Source organism: Dermacentor silvarum, chromosome 7, assembly GCF_013339745.2.
Source record: "Dermacentor silvarum isolate Dsil-2018 chromosome 7, BIME_Dsil_1.4, whole genome shotgun sequence".
Taxonomy (NCBI): Eukaryota; Metazoa; Arthropoda; class Arachnida; order Ixodida; family Ixodidae; genus Dermacentor; species Dermacentor silvarum.
The window spans coordinates 156,644,785-156,665,008 of NC_051160.1; the positions used below are offsets into that span (position 1 = coordinate 156,644,785).

The 20,224-nt window shown below is 47.4% G+C and overlaps 1 protein-coding gene across 1 annotated transcript in view; it reads left to right on the top strand.

Moving 5' to 3' along the window:
• The window catches only part of LOC125947027 (uncharacterized), a 28,836-nt gene that overhangs the window by 1,194 nt on the left and 7,418 nt on the right, over nucleotides 1–20,224 (top strand). Inside the window, exons 2-3 of the mRNA XM_049671299.1 lie at nucleotides 6,022–6,236; nucleotides 18,061–18,324. Of these exons, the coding sequence (XP_049527256.1) occupies nucleotides 6,022–6,236; nucleotides 18,061–18,324 (479 nt within the window). The remainder of the gene's footprint in view (nucleotides 1–6,021; nucleotides 6,237–18,060; nucleotides 18,325–20,224) is intronic.

A 20,224-nucleotide genomic window follows, 5' to 3' on the forward strand; every position in this document is an offset into this window, starting at 1 on the left:
TTTCAGTTCCCGTGTAACAGGTTTATGTTTTCTCGCATATTCCAATAACAAGCCGCACTTTACGCATGTTTGACGGAATTTACTTTTAGAGGTTAATTTCATTCAATAAGACAATTGGCGCTTGGCGGACGGCTTAGAAGAACGAGGATTTATGCTGCACTTCCGCACACAGTCGCGCGCGCGTGACGTACGTCGGTTGTGGTGGTGGTGTTTGTGCAACGTCGTCTAACGTCCGAACCTGCTTCGCTGTATATCCACTTTCACATTGTTATGTTCATTGTTATTACATTGAACACACCGATCTTCATGGTGCGTTAAACCAACTAGATACCAGACCGTTCTCGGAGGTGCAGATGCTTGGACATGGCCACACGCGTCGCAGGCTTACAAATCGATGTGGTCGTTGCTACGGTTTATGAAACTGACTGGCCTCCGTGACCTATTGTAGCCGTGATGGACACATGCACGTGTTCGCATTGCTAGCGAACAAGTGCTATCTGACCTCCCTATCTCTGTTTTCTTTCTTTGCACCTATCCTTGTCGCGTTCCTTCCTTACACGTATTCATGCTCTTAACGCTCTTCTCCCGGCGTAGGGTAGCAAACCGGACTTGTGTCTGGTGGACCTCTCTGTCTTTCCTTCATTCTTTTACTCCTCCTCATCACATTTTTTCATGTAGATTTTAAGGCCGAACCTTTCTTTGGTTCTTTCTCTCCCGAATTCGTTGTCTGCTGAAATATGTAACCACTAAAAAAAGTCGCAGTTTCGCCCGAAAGGCGAAGCATCGATTGCCATAGCAAATTAGTCGACAGCTATACACCGTAAGGATAGTAGTTTCATCGGTTGTGTAAGCTTGTAAACATAGGCAAGCATGGTGTCACGCGCGCACAAGCAAGCATGAACGCATCTCACCAGATGACCACGGAAACTCCCTGTCAAAACACTGGGGTGAATCAGCGCAGCAGCAGCAGAGACCGAATTGAGCTTCGTGCCGGCGCTTGCTTGAATGCGATCTAAGCCGCGAAAACACAGGGAGGACGGACTCTGCCCCCGCCGCAGATGGCTTTCAAGATACAGCCGCGCGGGCGAGCGCCGCCCCACTCCCTTCCCCCACGCTCCCCCCGGAGCCTTCCGGTGAGGTAGAAGCGCTCGGCCGTAATAAGGCGTGGCCCCTCCACATCCCTAGCCTCCCTCCGGAGCCTCCCTCCGACTGGAAGACTGCGATTCCTGATCGCGTCCCGCCCTTGTCTGAGCGAGCCGCGTTTGCCGGCTCACCATCGCATGCTTTCACTCGCACATACCGCGTACGGCGCGCGGCGACAATTTTAACGCCCGTGCACTTTATGCGGAACCTCACTGGCGACAACGACGGCGACGATGGCGGAAATTCGCCTAGAGTGTCCATATTATTGCTATCGCAATAAAAATTTCCTTCTGCGCACGTCTCGCACAAACATTATACGGTCGCCATGCCATCTGCGTCATGCCGCCTTCCTGATAGCGTCTTCGTTCCAGTGCCATCACTCCGTTAACGTCACGCCGCCTTGATCTCGTCATTCAAAAGCCGACATTGTCCAGTTGTCTACGTCGCCATCATTCCATATTCTTCTCACCGTCGTCGTCGTCACAATATGTTTATTGTGATTTCATAACGTGTCATCATACTGTCATTGTCATATCCATCGTCATAGTCTCATGGTCGTAACACCGTCGTCACGCTGTAGTCATTCCGTTGTTATATATTCTTCTTCATGCGGCCATCGTCCTACCGTCGTCATTCCATCGCCGTCATACCGTCATTGTTGCAACGTACAGGGTAATGTACGTTGCTCCCATTTTATTGTCGTCCCTGCCGCACTCACCCCGTCGTCCTCGCACCGTCGTCATCATGGCATCTTAGTGACACCCTCGTCATCAACCTTTCGTCATTTCCTTGTTCTCTTGTTACCTCTGTCGCAACTTCGTCGTCGCATATCGTCGCTATCCTCGTTGCCATCATTCGATTCTCGTCACACCGTCGCCGTCGGACCGATATTGTCACGCCTTCGTCGTCGGTATACATCGTTGTCGTCACGGTGTCGTCATCGCGTTGCCGTCACGTTGTCTTCGTCACGCCACGACCGCCACACCTGTGTAGTAACGTTTTGTTGATATCGTTGCACCCATATTCGCGTCACACATAACCGGAAATCTCGGAAAATTTACAACACGACACTGTAGCTTGGCTTGTACCATCTTCTATGACGTTTCTGCCGAGTAGCAGTAGCATAAACTTTATTTTGTCCGACATGGAGTTTAGGGAGGAGGGGAGTGGGAGGGGCCGTCCTCTTCCTCAGGCGGCGGCCAGGCCTTGCGGTTTGGCGGCGTCTTCGGCTATCTGGACGACCCGGAGTTGGAGATCCAAAGATCATTATTCCAAAATATTTGTGGTTCCACAGCTACCTTGGTTCTCCACAAGAAAAGAAGAAAGTGACCTATCAAGGGTCTGGCAAGGAGACACTATCTCTCCAGTGCTATTCACTGCATGCTTAGAAAAAGTATTCATGCTCTTAGACTGGGAAGGTTTAGGAGTGAGGATCAACGGCGAATATCTCGGCAACCTTCGGTTTGCAGGTGAGATTGTCCTATTCAGCAACAATGGGACAAATTACAAAAAAAATGGTTGAGGACCTTAACCGAGAAAGTGTAAGAGTGTGGTTGAAGACTTAATATGCAGAAGACAAAGATAATGTACAATAGCCTGGCAAGGGAACAAGAATTCAGGGTCGCCAGTCAGCCTCTAGAGTCTGCAGAGGAGTACATTTATATAGTTCAATTGCTCACAGGGAACCCTGATCATGAGAAAGAAATTTGTAGAAAAATAAAATTGGGCTGGAGTACATACGGCAGGCATTACCAAATCCTGACTGGGAGATTACCACTGTCTTTGAAAAGAAAAGTGTACAATCATGCCATTCTACCGGTACTAACTTATTGGGCGGAAACTTGGAGGTTAACAAAGAAGCTCGAGAACAACTTAAAGGGCGTCTAAACCACCTGAGATATTTTTGAACATTTGAAGTAAACACGCGCATCGAGTTCAGAATGCCGTCACGATGAACGATTCCAAACGCTGCAGCGCTACGCGCCGCGGGAGCGCCACAAAAAAAAAAAAAGCAAGCAATGCCGTCCTCCTCCCCTCGCCTTCCTGGTATCCCCAGCTGTCGTCACGATGTCAGCAGGTGGAATCTGGTGATGTCAACTGCGGAAACGATGTCCATTGGTTGAACAAGAACCTACGACTTCCGGTTAGTCTGCTAGCAGGTGCGCGCGCTTTCTGCTCTTCCTCGTCGTGTTGCTCGTTTGTGCGCCCTTGCGAATCGGTAATTACAGCCCGCAACGCAAGTGCCAAATCGCTCGCGTTCCAACACAGTCGTGCTTAGCGGTCTGATTAGCTGCGCGAACAGAGTGCGACAGTGTTGGCCTTTCCAGACGTGCGCGCAACACAGGGTCTATAGCGGTACGCTTCGCATAACACGGGCCGGCACCGCAGCAACAGCGGGTAGCTGAGAAGCGCAGAGTCCACGTCCATGTTACCAGCACGGTAACTCGTCGCACGACGTTTGCCATTCGCGGGCCGCCGTTCGACAGCGGTTTTTGCTCGCGAACGGCGAAATTTCCTTGCCGTACGTAGAGAGGATGAGACCTGGTACTCATTTGTGCGGCAGCCTCACCGCCGCTGATCGTTCGACGACGCCGATATCGTCGCTTCGAAACTGAAATACCGACGCTCACAAGCCGCAATATTTTCTTATCGTTGTTATTGCTCTACGCAATAATTATACACAAAGAAGAAAAATACGCTGATATTAGCTGCGCCGTCGGCTGTGATGCGAAGCACTGCCGAGCCCGTCGTCTCCCGGCGGTAGCTGCGCACTGCAGCTGAGCTACAGCCGATGTTTTCGTTGCCGGTGGCGGAGGCGCGCAGCTTCGCAGGTCGTCGCTTGCCCCATTGATCAGTGCAGCGGGCGGGGCGCCGGCCGAACTGCCGTCTACTTTGGACACCTCTCGCGCGGCAGACGTTCTACGGCACCGGCGGCCGGTTCGCCGTCGGTATGTACGTGTGCCGCTAGCGTCGACGTGCATTAACCGGAAGCAAGCATTGTTTTGAGAAGCGCGTTGGCGATGACGTATGTCACGTGACCTTTCGAGAAGCACTCGGCGAGGAGGGGAGACCAACCGATGAGGTGAGTAGCGAAGGAAAGAGTGAAACGAGCGAGGGCCGTTTTTCGATCATCAAACGCGTGTAACTGCTCTATTACGGCACCATTTCGAAAAATTCTCAGGGCTACGTGTTCGTTGTAAACTCCTGCACAGCTGCAACACCACAACTAAATTTCGACCTCTGGCTGGTTTAGTGGCCCTTTAAGAACCGCACAGAGGGCGATCGAACGAAAAGTGTTAGGCCTAAAGTTAACAGACAGGAAGAAAGCGGTGTGGATCAGAGAGCAACGGGGATAGCCGATATTCTAGTTCACATCAGGAGGAAAAAATGCAGCTGGGCAGGCCATGTAATGCGTAGAATGGATAACCGGTGGACCATTAGATTCACAGAATGGATACCAAGAGAAGGGAAGCGCAGTCGAGGACGGCAGAAAACTAGGTGGGGTGATGAAGTTAGGAAATTTGCAGCCGCAAGTTGGAATCAGCTAGCGCAAGACAGGGGTAATTGGAGATCGCAGGGAGAGACCTTCGTCCTGCAGTGTACATAAATAGAGGCTGATTATGGTGATGAGGAGCGACGCGAATGATGTTCTAGTTTCTGGAAGGTATGCGAGCGCCAGCAATTACACTGCAACCTAAGACGAGTCATAAATAAAAGCCGACGCGCTTGATCCGCAGAATAAATTTCGATGATCGACGAGTGCGCTCGCCGCTATCATTGCGCTACATGCTTTCCTTTGCACAGGTTCGCCCAATAAAGAGTTCGTTTCGCGACTTGCATTGTGCCACGGTGGTTGTTCACCATCACTACACAGGGATGACCGGGACACAGATATTGCGTAACTATTTACACACTTTATTAGCTTCGCCAAGTACGTATTCAGTCTGTAATGCTAATGTATACTTAGTGAGATAGGCTTATTGATTTGGGAGAATAGACAAGTATAAATTTACTAATTCAAAGCGATTCTTCGGACTATGTCTCGCGGTTGTAATGTGCATCTATATACGACGTTCTTGTGCCATGCTAGTTCGATACTTGAGCATTGGCGTGTCGTCCGCGCTTGCTGTGGCAAGTGCTGTGCAGTGGCATGCGTTGAAAGAGATTTGTTGGGTTGTCTGACATGGAAGTGTGCCCACATGGAGCGAACTTTTACGGCGAACTTCGCGCGGCCCGCACCAGCGCGGCGGAACACCAGCGTGCCGCCGCCGTGCTGCACCCACATGCGGCGAAAAACAGGCGGCCACTGCCGCCATGATTTCAGTGTTGCTAGAAACAGCGTGATTCTATTCCCATTAAAATGCAGTGAAAAACAATGTTTTATATCTGCAACTGAACCATACTGGTCGCGCCTGGACGGCTTTGATCAGTCGATCATTGCACGCGATGCGCGCAGCTTTTGTCGCCACTTTCGCTCTAAGCTGTTTGGCTGGCAAGCCGATTAAAATGCGTCGCAGGAAGTCGTACGCGACCGCGCCCTGATTGGCCCGCCCTGACAGCCTTCATTCGCCGCTTCCGGCGAGCGGTTGACCGCCTGCGAGCATATCTAGCCCGCCTTGATGGACGGCGAACAGCCGCCGGCCGCCGGGCGGACGTTCGCCAGTTTTTCGCAAGATAATCGCTCCATGTGGGTCGGGCTTAGAGGATGTGGAGGGGAGGGGATAAAATTGTGCCACAATGACGAACCGAAAGCCTTCAGCGCCTGTACACATTTCGCAAGGTGGATGGTGAGAAGTTACCCAGTGCTCAAATGAATCGGGAATATGCCCTGCACTTCAATTTCGAGTTCCTTACCATGCACGCTCTTTTCTTTCCCAGTGTTGGACGTGAAAAACAAGATCAAATGGCTGCGCGATTACTTCGTAAAGGAACTAAAGAGGGAGCTAGGCTTGACGGTCAAAAGAACCTCACACCGGAGGCCCTCCTGCCAAGGCTACGTGTCCCGCTGGGAGCACTTTCACAAGTGGGCTTTCCTGCGTAGCATCTGCAGTGCTGACTTGTGCTCGCCTTCGACCACCAATGCACGAGATTCCGTAAGTGCAGCAACAGGCGCCCTAGTAACCTATATCGTGTAGACCTGCTGGCACATTCCTAGCCCGGAATGCACGAGCGAAATATTTATACGCATAATAGTGCCTGAGACTTCACAGTGATGCGACGCTCACTCATTGTGCCTGAAGTGTTTTATGCATTATAGCCTTTGCAACCAGGCAGCTGTTCGAGAAAAAGCATCTACTGGATTTGCTTCCATCAAATTCAATCAACAATTAGTTTAGAATAACAGTCTGCATATAAAACACCTCAGCCTTCAAAACTATAACGAAGGAGATCACTTGTGCTTTGAAATATCCAATCAAATGACCGGTCGGTTTATTCTGCTGCTGCACATTTATTATGCATCTCTCTCATTAAAATTCGGATAATATTTTCCTGCATGATGCTTGGCTTAACAATTGCCAAAAACAATTCATTCCTCAATTATTGCTAATATTTTAGCCCATGGCATCCTTCTTGGGGCAGAGGTTTTGTTTATTGCATCTATCTTTTGTCACACAGCAAAAAGATATTTCAAATGAGAACATTATCTGACCCATAATCATATCAGTTCGCTCACCGTTTTTGATCATTTATGCACACTTTCAAACGGGCAAGCAGAATACATGCACTACGGACGCTTCGGTTCATTCATGGAAGAAAGGCATTTCCTTCGTTTCAAACTTCAATTCCGATCTGTATATAGGGCGTTTTTTAGGCTGCACTAATTAAAAAAAGGTCCTGCTGCAAACAGCTCAATTCTAACCCTCGACGTAAATTACTCGATGAAGCGGCAATTGTTTCTACGACAAATCAAAATGCCTACTTGAAAATTTAACTCAATTACACTAGTATTTTACCAAATTAATTTACGGCACATATTTCAATTGATGAATTGTAGCTAGTGAGTTTGCAACTTGAAACAAATTCTGCGGATGGCACTGTCTCGAGGTAAATATGCTCTGTTGTTCCGCTTACGTCTTTAAGAAAGCTCTGTTTTATACACTGAAGCACAAAAGTAACCGGAACGCCAAGGTATTTCGTCGGACACTTTGAAAAATCATATCTCGGAACTAGTGTAGTTCTGAGAATTTGTTCCTAGGGGATATACCTTGCGAACTCTCCGGCTACAATTCGTAGATTGAAATAAGTACAGTAAGCTATTTTATTAAATAGTAAGTTAATGTAGTTATGTTACTTACTCAATTAGACGTTTTGATTTCTCATAAAAGTAATAGCCGCTTCAGCAAGTAATTGTGCTATCTGCCACAGGCAATTTTTTTTAATTTTGTGCGGCTAAAAAAATACCTGAGGCGTTATTCTGTAAGAGTCTACCTAGTGGACTGTCCATTTCCGCTGTCGCTGATTGGCTGCTGCCTGATGTGCAGGAAGGTGCCAGCCAGTCTCCTTCCTGCACATCAAGCAGCAACCAATCAGCGACAGCCGAAATGGTCAGTCCACTAGGTAGACTCTTACTCAATACCGCCCCTGGTATATTATATTGCCCCTTCAAGACTAATCCGCGTGGCTTACGCTCCTGTAATGATGTGCGGATGGCTTCAGCCCTGCTACGACTAATTCTAAAGTGCTCGCGGTCTTTGTACCCAGTTTCAATCTCCAGTATAATAAACTTTTCGAGCTCGATTATTTCCGTCTTCTTTTGCTGTTATGGAATCAAACTGAAGCAGTGACTACTGCTAATAATTAAGAAGAGCTACGAGTGTCCATATCGAGTGTCCGTTTCGTCCCTGTGGCGTCCTACTGTACTTAGCGCAAGAAAAAATGAAAAAAAAAATGACTGCTAATAAATATTTTGGTAGTCTGTCATAGCTTTCTTGGGATTGTCATGTCCGTAGTTTTAACTACAAGAAAAACTAGACTTCGTATGATATTGATAAACTTGTAGAAACACTATAATGCAATGAGTATTCATGCTATTTTGAAGAGCGCCTTTCAGAATCTCAAATATTTGTGAAGCCTGGTACACTTGTTTTTATTCTTACTAGGGAGGAATTCTCATAGCACCAGAGTTGTTTTAGGAATAGTTCAAAACGTAGCACGCTGTGTTAGAAGAACAATAACCGTTGTTGAGATCAACTTTGGTAAAACATGTCCAGAATATATTGTTACACAGCACTCCCAGAATGGAAGCTGAGCACGAAGCTGTTCGGAAAGAAAGACATCGATTGCAATTTCATCCGCCAATTTCAAAACTGTAATTAGTTCAGGACAACAACAATGCATTATAACACACCCCAGCAGCCAGAAATATCATGGGAGAGAGGAAACAGACCTGATTCTTCACAATGTCGAGCCAAATTGCCGCATATAAAGACCGAATACGCCTAGGAGAAAACAAGGCCTACGATAATTTCGTGTGGGAACTGCTCCAAGACATAAACGAAATTATAAGTATGGCGTCCAGCAGCTGTGAGGCGGGCGGCACACTTTCCTGTAACGGCTGGAGTTCTGCAGTCTGCGACGAGGCGGGCAGATAGCGGAGCCTTTTTTTTTAATAGCACGGCTGGCGATATTTCTTCTTCAACACTTTCTAATTTCTTTTCTTTTGCCCGGGGGTTATTTCGGTGGTGGTGGGGGCGATGGGGGTGTGTTGTAGCTACAGGTGGGTTTAGCTTAGCGATCGAGGGCAGCAGTTGCTCCACCTGAGGGCTTCTTTCATTGCACTGGGGTATTCATCATCTGTCGAGCAGTTTAGTGCCTCTTAGAAATTACAGAAGAAGGCGTGGAACTTCCTTGCGGTCTATAGCAAATTCTTCCCGAAACACAAGGTGTTGAACACAGGCATGTGGGAGGCCTTTCTGTAAGTTCTCAAGTAGAGTGTCCCTTTCACCACAGTAGATCGGGCACGACTGCAGAAAGCGTTCAATTTCCCCTGTCTCATTGCGCGAAGTTCACAGCAGAGAATAGTTACGTGCCGTCTAAAATAGCCATGCTGAGGTATGTGCAGAACCTGTCCTTGTTCGATGCAGTAGAGAGGCTTCCTCTCGACGAAACCGACTGGTTACGCAGGGCGCCTGTGGCAGAATCCAAAGCCACAGAAAGTGAGCATAGAATTTTCGATTCCTTGACTTGATTGCTTTTTGGTTCTGTGGTTTTCGGGGGATGTGAGAGTGCTGCCGATTCAAGGGCATCAGCTTCGTCATTACCACCAATACCAATGGGAGACGAACTCCACTAAATCTTTAGATTGGAGCCTTTCTTGTTCAGGTCTTTAACGAATGACAGTTGCCTGCGTCGGAACTTGCTTAATGATAAACCGCGACTGAGTTCCAATGCTGCCTTCAAGTCCGTGAGGAGTACGGCATCTTGTAAAGGCAGAGTTTTTAGCTTTAGTAAGTCAGGAACTATTAGCACACACTCGACAACAGTTGATGAGACCACATGGTCCAGCCATGTGGTCTGATCAATTAGTTCTCAAATGAGGTACACGAAACGCAGCGGCCTGTGTCAGCTTTTGCGGACCCATCTCTGTACACTTGGAGGTGATCCTGTTAATTAGTCGTCAAGTTGCTCTATAACGAGGGACTTGACTTCTGCAGATGAACCACTGTTCTTTGAATGCAGTCTTGGTCCAGTGAAGCTGCAGGTAATATCTTCAAACGCCCAGGAAGGGCCTATCTATTGCCTCTGTCTCGAGCACAGTAACCCTGAGGCTCGAAGTGTGGTCCCCGTTGCATAAAAGCGTGAATGTGCCCTGCCACCTATACGTTCGAAAAGGCTTTGCCCGGTGAAGATTTATTTATTAATAGCAACTCAGTCAAGAGAGCCTGAGACGCCTGAATATGGAATGAGTAGGAATGGGCTTAGTAGACCTTTTTGTTCAAAACTGGCTGAAGAACTCCTAGACATGGGCCAAGGCCTTTCCTGTGTACTGCTCGTACCGATTGCGCTTGCCAGCTCCATCGGAAGACTTATGGAAAGAATTATAATGGTACCTTGAGCATTACGAGGTATATCCAGACGCAATGGCCAGTTTCAGGCATGGTCCGTCTTCCATAGACAACGTTGTCCACTTGGTGACGTACGTCGAACACCAGAAGTCCTGCAAGCGATTATCTTCTGCCGTCTTTCTGGATGTTAAAGGAGCATGTGATAGCGTAACACACGAAGCAATCTTCAGCTCATTAGAGCAGTAGATGTACTTCTATATTAGTAACTACCTACAAACTACATCCTTTTTCATACTTACCTTGGATGGCCCAACCTCCCAGCATTACAGCAACCAGGGCGTTCCTAAGAGCGGAACACTGAGCGCAACGATCTTCAATCTCACACTCATTAGACTCGCCGACATCCTTCCATGCACCGTTCGGCTCTTCATCTATGCCGACTACATTTGTAGTTGGACATCGGGTGCGACGCGGCTTCAGCTTCACGCGCGGCTTCAGAACGCAGGTACTTTTAACATCATCCTACCTCCGGGAACAAAAACTTCAAATATCATGTGAAAAGTGTGCACTGGTGGCAGTTACCAGGAAACCAATGCCTCCATACGTGCTATCCTTCGACAGACACCTGATCTCGTACAGTACAGGTCACAATTTTTGGGGGGTGGTTATTGGTAGAAATTCGACATTCAGTGCAACTGTATTCGCGCACTGTGCCTCTCTTACGTCAGTATACTGAACTATGGTAAGACCTTCGATTCCTGCATGGTGTGTGAGCCGTACTCAGTTAGACCTCACAATCCCCGGGCTTCAGGAAAAGTCGGACTTACCGTCAATCCACCTTTTGCATGTCCCCAATGCGCATGCGCTGTACCGTAGCGGCGAGCGCCGAAAAAGTTTTGTACGGCGTCGGTGGTTCGTGCAGCTGACGACGCACGCGTATGCAGCATAGTCGTCGAGCGCGCGAACTCTTTATTGTCAGCGCTGTGTCGGTCAACGACGCGGTATTTGCGCTGTGTTTCGGTAGAAACTTCAGCTGTTCACAGCGATATTCGGTTAACTTCCGGTACATCACAATATATGCCGACACGACACCGATGTCGGTCCGAAGTCGACCTCATGCCGGCGCCAACGCTCGGCTGGCTGTAGTTGTGATACTTTACCAGTGGGAGACCTATATTGTCATACAAGTATATAACGAAGAAGCGAGCGACGACGCGACCGACGACAGCGAGTGATCGCAGTGTAAGCTTTCGTGCCGACGACGCCGACAAAACAGTGTGCTGATCACCGTCCGAGCGGCCGCCGAGTGAGAACATCGCACCGACAACGTGAATATGGCCGCAAATGCGCTCGTGTATGTATCTATTGACGCTCAAATTGAGTCGAAACGTGCTTCCGGCGCTGATATGCACGATTTCCAGCCCTTTACAGCCCTCCACATCAAGTTTGAGGCGGTGTCGATCTCGCTCATGCAGCTTCAATACGTCTAACACAGCCTACGAGCAGGGGCGGATCCAGGTTTTTTCTGAGGGGGGGTCAGCTTCTGTCAATGATGATGATGATGATGATGATAGTAGCCTTTCTTATTTACCGAAATTTACCGTTTTTGCTCACGATAAACCCGCGTTTTATACGGCTAGAGCAACACCTGTAGCCCTCCGTGGTGGCTCAGTCAGCTCAGGCGTTGAGCAAGCGATCGCGGGATCAAATCCCGGCCGCGGCGGCCGCATTTCGATGGAGGCGAAATGCAAAAACGCCCGTGTTCTTGCGTTGTAGTGCAGGTTAAAGAACCCAGGTGGTCAAAATTAATCCGGAGCCTTCCACTACGGCGTGCCTCATAATCAGAATTCGTTTTGGCATGTAAAACCCCAGAAAGAGGAAGAAGACCTGTAGCGAAGCCAGGTATCGGTTTCTCCGAGCTTATAGGAAAAGGACGTTACCCAATACAACCATGTGCTTGGCGGCTGCGCCTGATAATACAAGGTGTTCAAAACTAAGCTTTATGGTTTTCTTAAAATTAGGCACTGGGAGGCACGCGAAGACCACATGTGCAAATAAGTTATGTGTCTAAGGGGGCACAAAGTGAGATGATAATTATCGCTGTGAGAAGCCCAATTAACTAAAATTGAACAATTATTTTTGGTTGACTGCAGTAAGTGGGTATGTTTGTATTGAAAACTTAGAGGCAGTCGTGTTTCTAAACAGTATCAGTCGGAAGAATTATTCTAGCGTGTCCGCGTGCTCCGAGATATCCGACTCCAAATTTCAATTGTCGTACTGCGCAGAGTTATCGAGTCCACGCGAGAGCGGTTTATGCCTTGCGTTGCTGTGGAAGGGAGGCATTTTGGACATCTTTAGGGCATTGACATCTTGATGGGTGGAATGTTGTCATGAGATTTGTGCATGACAACACCAAACTTAAAGCGGCAGTATGAAATATTCGTTAGCATAGCTAAAAAGGTTTCTGCTGTTGATGGTGCAGTTGTTGCTCTTGATTTCAATAAAACTTACAATACTTGGAAATCAGCAGTCTCTTTATTTGCGTAGGCCAGACAAAGACCATGCCCGGTCGTCTAGTCACCATTACGCACGCGTACTGCCCTCCGGCTTCTCCGCTCGCGCCATTATCTCGGCATGCCAGCTGCCGCCATCTTTACCGGCTGCGCGGTCGCGTGTTACGACAGCGGTTACGGGTTCTTAGATTTTTTTTTTTTCATTTCGCCAGCCGTTAGGGGAAGGTGGACAGTTATTATCTTTGCCAATGCCTCCGCCCCGTTGTCAGACTAAACGCCGCACGCAACAGCCGCGTCACATCAGGGAGGAGCTTATTGCGCCGATCCTCACTCTCTTGCATGCGTAATCATGCGAACGACAATTAAAATTTGGAGTTGGATATTTCGGAACACTTTCAAGTGAAACTGTGTAGAAACACGACTGCCTCTAACTTTTGAATACAAACATACACACTTACTGCAGTCAATAAAAAGTTAATTATTCAATTTTGGTTAATTGGCTGCTGACAGCGATAATTATCATCTCACTTTGTGTCCGCCTGGCCACATACCCGATTTGCGCAGGTCGTCTGCATGTGACTCCCAGTGCATAATTTCAAGAAAGCCATAAAGCCTAATTTTGAACACCCTCTTTATCTAGCCTGTATTACTTAAAATAAAATTTGGGATGATCTTTTGCAGGTTCGTTATAAATGCGTAAGCACGGGTCCGTCTTTGGAGTTCTGTTGGGACACCTTGATTTCCTTAAGGAGATTCTTTGTGTTCGGCTGAGACACCTTCGTTTGCTTTGGAGGACTAACTCCCGTATTCTCAAACAGCCCTCGACTCGAAGCTCTTACTCCACTCTACCTTGTTGAGCACAGCGCCGCTTCTCGTCTGATAAAGACGCGACCAGTCTCAAGAATTCCCGTGAATGATCATGAAGCTCAGTGACCACTTCTGTGGAGGGATGGCGGTGCCATCTTCTCTCTTGAGTCGTGGTGGTGTGTTGACTAGAGGAACGTTCTCGAATACGGGCGTAACGCTCCGCTCCAACGCAGCAACCACTACGCTGGTTGTTTACGATATGCGAATCACCGCGTATGAAGACTCACGACGCCACCTACAAGAATAACGATGTGGCGTAGTAGCCGAGAGCGCGAGCCAGCGTCTTCATGTTTTGTTTCCCACGCGACGTCATCCTTTTACACAAGGCGTGCATCTGCTCCCGTTTCTCTAACCACGCGACGCCATCCTAGGCCCGCGCACTGGCGTTGGCCGCTGACGTCACGCTCCCCCACTTCGCAGCCGCGGCTCTAGGCTTCGCCCCGCTCCGCGAGAACGCCCACTCAGATAAACGGATCCAGCGGGCTTGAGCCTCCTATGCTTAATGTAGGACAATAAAACTGCGAAGTTACAATGAAAAACTTGTAGCGTACGAACTGCACTGTGCTCGTACTGGATATTGTCAACGTGTAACTGTGATCACAATGAGTGCTACAGTTAAAGAAAAGTTGCATATGCGTAGTTCTTAGTTTAGCTGTTAGTTATTCTTTATATATGAACACTTCTGCGAGAGATCTCTTTCATTAGGCGGGTTGGTCGCGGAACCGATGAGAGCCAATGAGGCAACCGTTGACACCCCAAGGGGAAACTAAGTTAATCAGGCGTGAAGGCGCTCGAGCGGACCTTGGCGTGCTTGGCAAAAGGGACGTCCCCTTGTTCATTCGACGCCACCGACGGGACGAGTAAGGCACGGCAGGCGCCAGGAGGTCCAAGGTGTTCATTAGAAAAAATAACTACGGCAACTTCCCGACACCACATTCCTACGGAATACAACTAAGCTTTTGAGCGAGCTAGCTTTACTTCTACATGGCTGATACCACTGGTACTCGCGAAAAATACTTTTGAAGAATGCTGGTGGTCATATTTTTTTGCGACAGGGCCATCCCCCTGTCAGTGAGGGGGCGATGCAGAATTATGAGGGGGGGGTCAGGACATCCGGACATCCCCCCTGGATCCGCGCCTGCCTACGAGTTCTTCCGCTACCGGCGGACCTGAAATATAGAATAAGCAAGTACGACGAAGGAAACTGCTTATATAGTTCGGTACTGACTTTACCGACTTGAAGTGAACTATTCTTAGTATAGTGCGATGCGCACACAGAGTGGGAAGCGGCGACACGGCGCAGTCCTAATACCACGGTACAGGCACCCTTCTTGAACGAAGGCTGTCGGTGGCAGTAGCGGCGCTTCCATGAACGAAGTGCAACTGCAGAGAGTGTATTTTTACGCTGCCCGATTTAGTAGTTACTGAAAACACAGTTTGCATCTTATGCTAACCAGGCAACAAGTGATGGCCCTTTCGATACTGCATCGTAAGCAACAACACCGCTCGTTGCCACGCGAGTATGGCCGACATCGGCATTTTCGCGTGCCAGTGCTTCTAGGTGGTCGTTGTCGCTGTTTTCGATGTCCCCGGGACGTTCATGCCTTCTCGTCTCAGTGAGATCGCTTCTGATATGTGCATGAGAAGTGTTCATATATGCTATGAACATTTCCTCATTATTTCGTGTGAGCGATGGACGTACGCGTGCCGATGTAAACAAATGCGCCGTTCTTGCGTTGCATAAATCGCCCCTTCAAAAAGCTATGGCCACTGTGGTCAAGACTCAGCTATAAAAGCAGTTTTTATCATCCTATTAGCATACGTTCAGTGCAGGTCTAACAGTGGCAAATTCATGAACTCTGCTGCTATATACGATACGGCTACTTCCGCTGAGCGGAATCGACCCCACCTTAAACTTGATGTGGGCGGTTGGCGAGTGCTCACGTTCATGTATTTCAACTTCCAAAGCATGTGGGAGTCATATACGGTACGAATAAATATGAATAACAGGAATACAAGCGAAGGCGATGTGTCAATCGCGTTACGGTGCGATGTATTCGTTCAGAGGCACATCGCACGGTGACTGGTTTTGTCGGCGTAGATGCACGAAATCCCGTCATCATATTTCGACGACTTGCGGTTGTAAGTCGCACCAGAGTCATTGCCGGTCTAGGCATCCTGTCCAACAAGCGGCCACTCTCACAAAACGAAAATTACAATGACTGACAAATGCACAAACCCATTTCAGCTCGCTTCTTGCAGCGTGCCTCTGCGTCCCGCAGGGCCCCGACGCCGCACACATTGTTTCTCGCGGAGACCGCTAAGGTGGCGCCACAGCGCAATGCAAAAGGCGCATTGCATTCAAGCAACTTCGTTTACTCCCTCTTGTACGAGAAATACAGCCACTGCACACAAGTTTATACTGATGGCTCAACTACATCAAGCAGTTCCGGTGGCGCATTAGTTATAGTAACAAGGGGAATAGCCGAAGGGCTCAAGACTTCCCACATTACTACGTCTGCAGCTGCAGAGCTCGCGACTCTCCGCGTTGCGCTTCATGTTATCAATATAGAGACTGCTGGAAAATGGTCAGTTTTCTGCGATTCGAGACCGGCCTTACAATTTATACAGTTGTTTCTCCGACATAGAACTCACGATCAACTGACGTGCGAAATCGTAGAACTTATCCACCACTTCAGAAAAAGGTCATGATATCTATTTTCAATAGATACCAGGCCATTGCGGTATGACTGGAAATGATGACGCAGATAAGGCAGCTCGGAAGTCAAGCCAACAAGACCACTGCATCCCCATTCCTCTCTCAAGGATAGATGCTGCGAGGTAGCTTCGCATTCTAGCACGCACACTGTCGTTGGCTGAGTGGAATACCACACATACAAGGTGCACCGGACTGCACAGACTAAATCCTTCGCTGCAACACGGACCTCCTGCCGGACTGCACCGATGCAAAGCGTCTCTTCTGGGTTGGTTGTGGTAGGGAGTTGCCTTCACGAAAGCTTATTCAGCAGTAATTGGAATGGCTGAAAGTCCTGCATGTGATTGCGGCTGCGAGGAGAACATTGGACACGTATTGTACCACTGTCCTCAGTTTGAAGCAAAAAGACAATCTATGTCCAACGCATTGAGGAAACTAGGTGATCGTCCTCTGAGTGAACAGACAATACTCGAACACCGTCCCCACCAATCATCGGCTCATAAGGCAGTGAAGGCAGTGAAGGCACTTTTCTGCTTTCTGAGAACGTCTTGTTTGTGAGAGCGCTTCTGACTGTAGTGCTGCCCGTGCACGTCTCTACCCCCTCTCTCACTCCCTGCTTTCTATTCCCCAATATTGCAACTTCGCCTATCTATTGACAGACACGCTAAATTGGGAGTGGCCCGAAAATGTTTTGGAGGCTGATTGCGCCCCAGTTTTGCGCAACGTGAGCTTGCGAATGTTCTTTCTCATGAGTCTCGTACCAGACGGGTGCTGTTCTGGTGAGGTAAATTATCAATTTAACCAGCATTTCAGTTTGGAGGCAGCGATTGTGCAAGCTCGCGCATTCGTAAACCTTCAAAATCGATGCTGCCTGTGCCGGAGAAGGTACCAGAGTCGCGCGTTTAGGCAAATGTGAAGCCAGACACGTTAGCTGATTCACCGGAAGCATTCGTCTGTTCAGCTAGAATTGCAGATGCAGCCAGTTATTACCCACTGAACAATTTCATATTGCGTTTAAAACTGCCCACATCTCCACCAACATGTTCCGAGGAGAATAGAGGCATAAAATATACTTATAAACTATTTACCACGCGTTGAGAGGCATATAAAATGGCACTCTGTCCTCGTGGATCGAAGGGAATCATCGTCTTAGCATTGTCCTCAGGTTTCTCCCCTGGCAGTGCTCTTTAAAAATTATGTCTCATGCACAAAAGACAAAGAAGGGTAGTGACTCCAGAAGAAAAATGAATGTTGAGGTGTTTTCGTGTACTGTCGCATAAGAGGCTGCTTGTTACATGGAACACGAAAGTTTCGTTGAATTGAGAAGTTTATTCTAAAATAATCGTTTATAGTGACTTGTTATTTCTAGTGGCTCTATATAGTGGCCTTAAAATGCTTATTTGTATGAAAGGCCGAAGGTTGGCGTTTTTATAGCTTTATAGAGCAAAATCAGAAACGCCTATAGGAAGGACACAACGCAAGTCCTTCTGCTGTGCCCTAGCTTCTAGTACGTGTCTGCGGTGTTGAGCCATAAATCTTAATAAATATACCATCAAAAAGGAGGAACCTTTTCTTTTAACGGAAGTCGAGCCTGGCTAGGCTATCAGCGCTTCTTATAGAAATAATTTTGCCATCACGGCCTTTCTTGTCTTGGCCGAAGAGCCAGTCGCGTCTTGTTTTCTATATGTATTACGTTATTCATGAATACTTTGTAGTTAATATCATTATATGTCATAATGCCGGTGACTAGCAGGGGAAACGTCGAGAGTCTTTCGACGGTAGGTCACTTCGTGATATGACTTATTTGCTAACGCAGCAAATGCAGAACGATTCTGCGGACGTGCGGCCGCCGATCCCCAACGGCGAAGGCAGAAGCGCCGAGATGCCCGCTTCAACGCAAGGCTTCTCGTCGAATGACAGCAGGCCGCAGACTCCCTCTGTACCACCCAAGAACAATGCAGCTTGTAATCCGGTCCCCGCGACGACGCCCGTATGCGAGTCATGCGCTCCTTCGCGCTCGAGCACGACGTCAACCCCTGCGGCGTTGGTCATGGGTACAAGGCGTTCGGAATCTCATGTGGTAGGGAGGCATTTTTCTGCTTGTTTCACCTTCTTTACTCTGCCCTAATAAGCGCTAACAGTTCGGTTTATCAAAAACGCGCCACTTTTTAAGACAGAAGTGACAATGTGATGCTAAAGAGCGAATTTTCTACATATTAACAATATAAATGAATGCTTCGATCCCTTTGGGGATGACATCATGACTGAGAAATTGGGTCACTGTCCAAACCTTCGAGTTTCAGGTTCCATACGGAACCGTTATTTACAGCCTTGTGAAGAATAACATGAGTAAGGTTACGTGCGGAACCCTTGTTAGCAATACTGCGAACAAGAGTTCTGTAGAAGCGGGAACATTAAGGTTTTTTTGTTTTTGTTTTTTTCGACTTGGCCAGTGATTCAATCTTTCAATTATTCTTTTACTTGGCCTGACAGCATTCTGTCAAAGGCTTGATTTCTGTTTACATTATTGATTGAAAGAGAACGTTCGTTTTGTAGAAACACTTTAATATTAACTGACAAATTAGCGATTCGCGGCGAGATTGCTTGCTGGGCCTCTTGATAATTTGCAAGAACGGTGCACTCCTTTGTTTTATTTATTTATTGAAAATACTTTCAGGGCCCAAAGGCACTACAGAAAGGAGTGGGGGGAAAATGACAAGACGTGCAACTAACAATAAAATATTACAAGGCATTCATTCTGTAAAGCGATCTTGAACTCGTGGTCATCAGTTATGCTCGCGATTTTGGAGGGAAGGGGTTCCATGCGACGCTTGTTCTAGGAACAAAAGAGTCATTACACAATTTTGTGTGACAAGACGGTAGACCAACCTTCAAGCGATGATCGGTCCATGAAGAAATATAATGAGGTGGATGAAACCGGATGTCCTTTAAATCGTTGTTATAATAATACATTTTGTGAAAAAGATTAAGGCGATATGACTTTCGCCGCAACGAAAGGTCAGGCAAGTTTACGGTTTTCTTCATAGACGTGACACTGGAATGACGTGAATAATTCGATAAGATGAAACGTGCTGCGCGATTCTGAATGGCTTCAAGAGTTTGAATGCGGGTTGTTTGATTAGGATCCCATATGGCGCATGCGTATTTTAGCTTAGAACGTACCAAGGTTTTGTAAAGTGTTAACTTCAGGGACGATGGGGCGTCAAATAAATTTCGACGCAGATAGCCAAGCATGCGATTCGCGTTGTTAGTTACATATTCGACATGCGTATTCCACGAAAGGTTAGAAGAAATGTGAACACCAAGGTATTTATAACTGTCAACAGATGGTAATGAAATATTATTAAGGAAGTAAGTACGCGGACAATGAGTAGTAGCGTGGCGATAAACTCCTATGCTTTTACATTTAGTTGTATTAAGTGTTTCATTGCACCATTCAATTGATTGCACCATTCAATTGATTGATTCAATTCAATTGATTGCACCATGCAAACACCCTATCTAGATCGTGTTGAAGATTGATATAATCAGCATGGTTAGTAATTTTCTGGTAAACTACACAGTCATCTGCAAACACTCGGACAGTTGAGAAAGAAAGGCAAGTAGGAAGATCATTAATATAAATCAAGAAAAGTATATGGCCCAAACGGACCCTTGCGGAACACCAGATGAGAATTAGGTGAACAAAAGTCATTAGCTGTCACATACTGTTAGAGAGAAATTCCTTAATCCACGCAAGTACACTGGGGTCTATGTTAAGTTGATTAAGCTTGAAGAATAGTAGGTCGTGTGAGACGGAGTCAAATGCTTTGGCAAAATCTAAATACATAATCAGTATCAACGTCAAGATCCGCGTTAATAAATAAGTCGTTGGTAAAACATAGCAATTCCATTTCGCACGAAGCTGCTTTACGAAATCTATGCTGATAAATACTGAAGAAGGAATTGCAGTCAAGAAA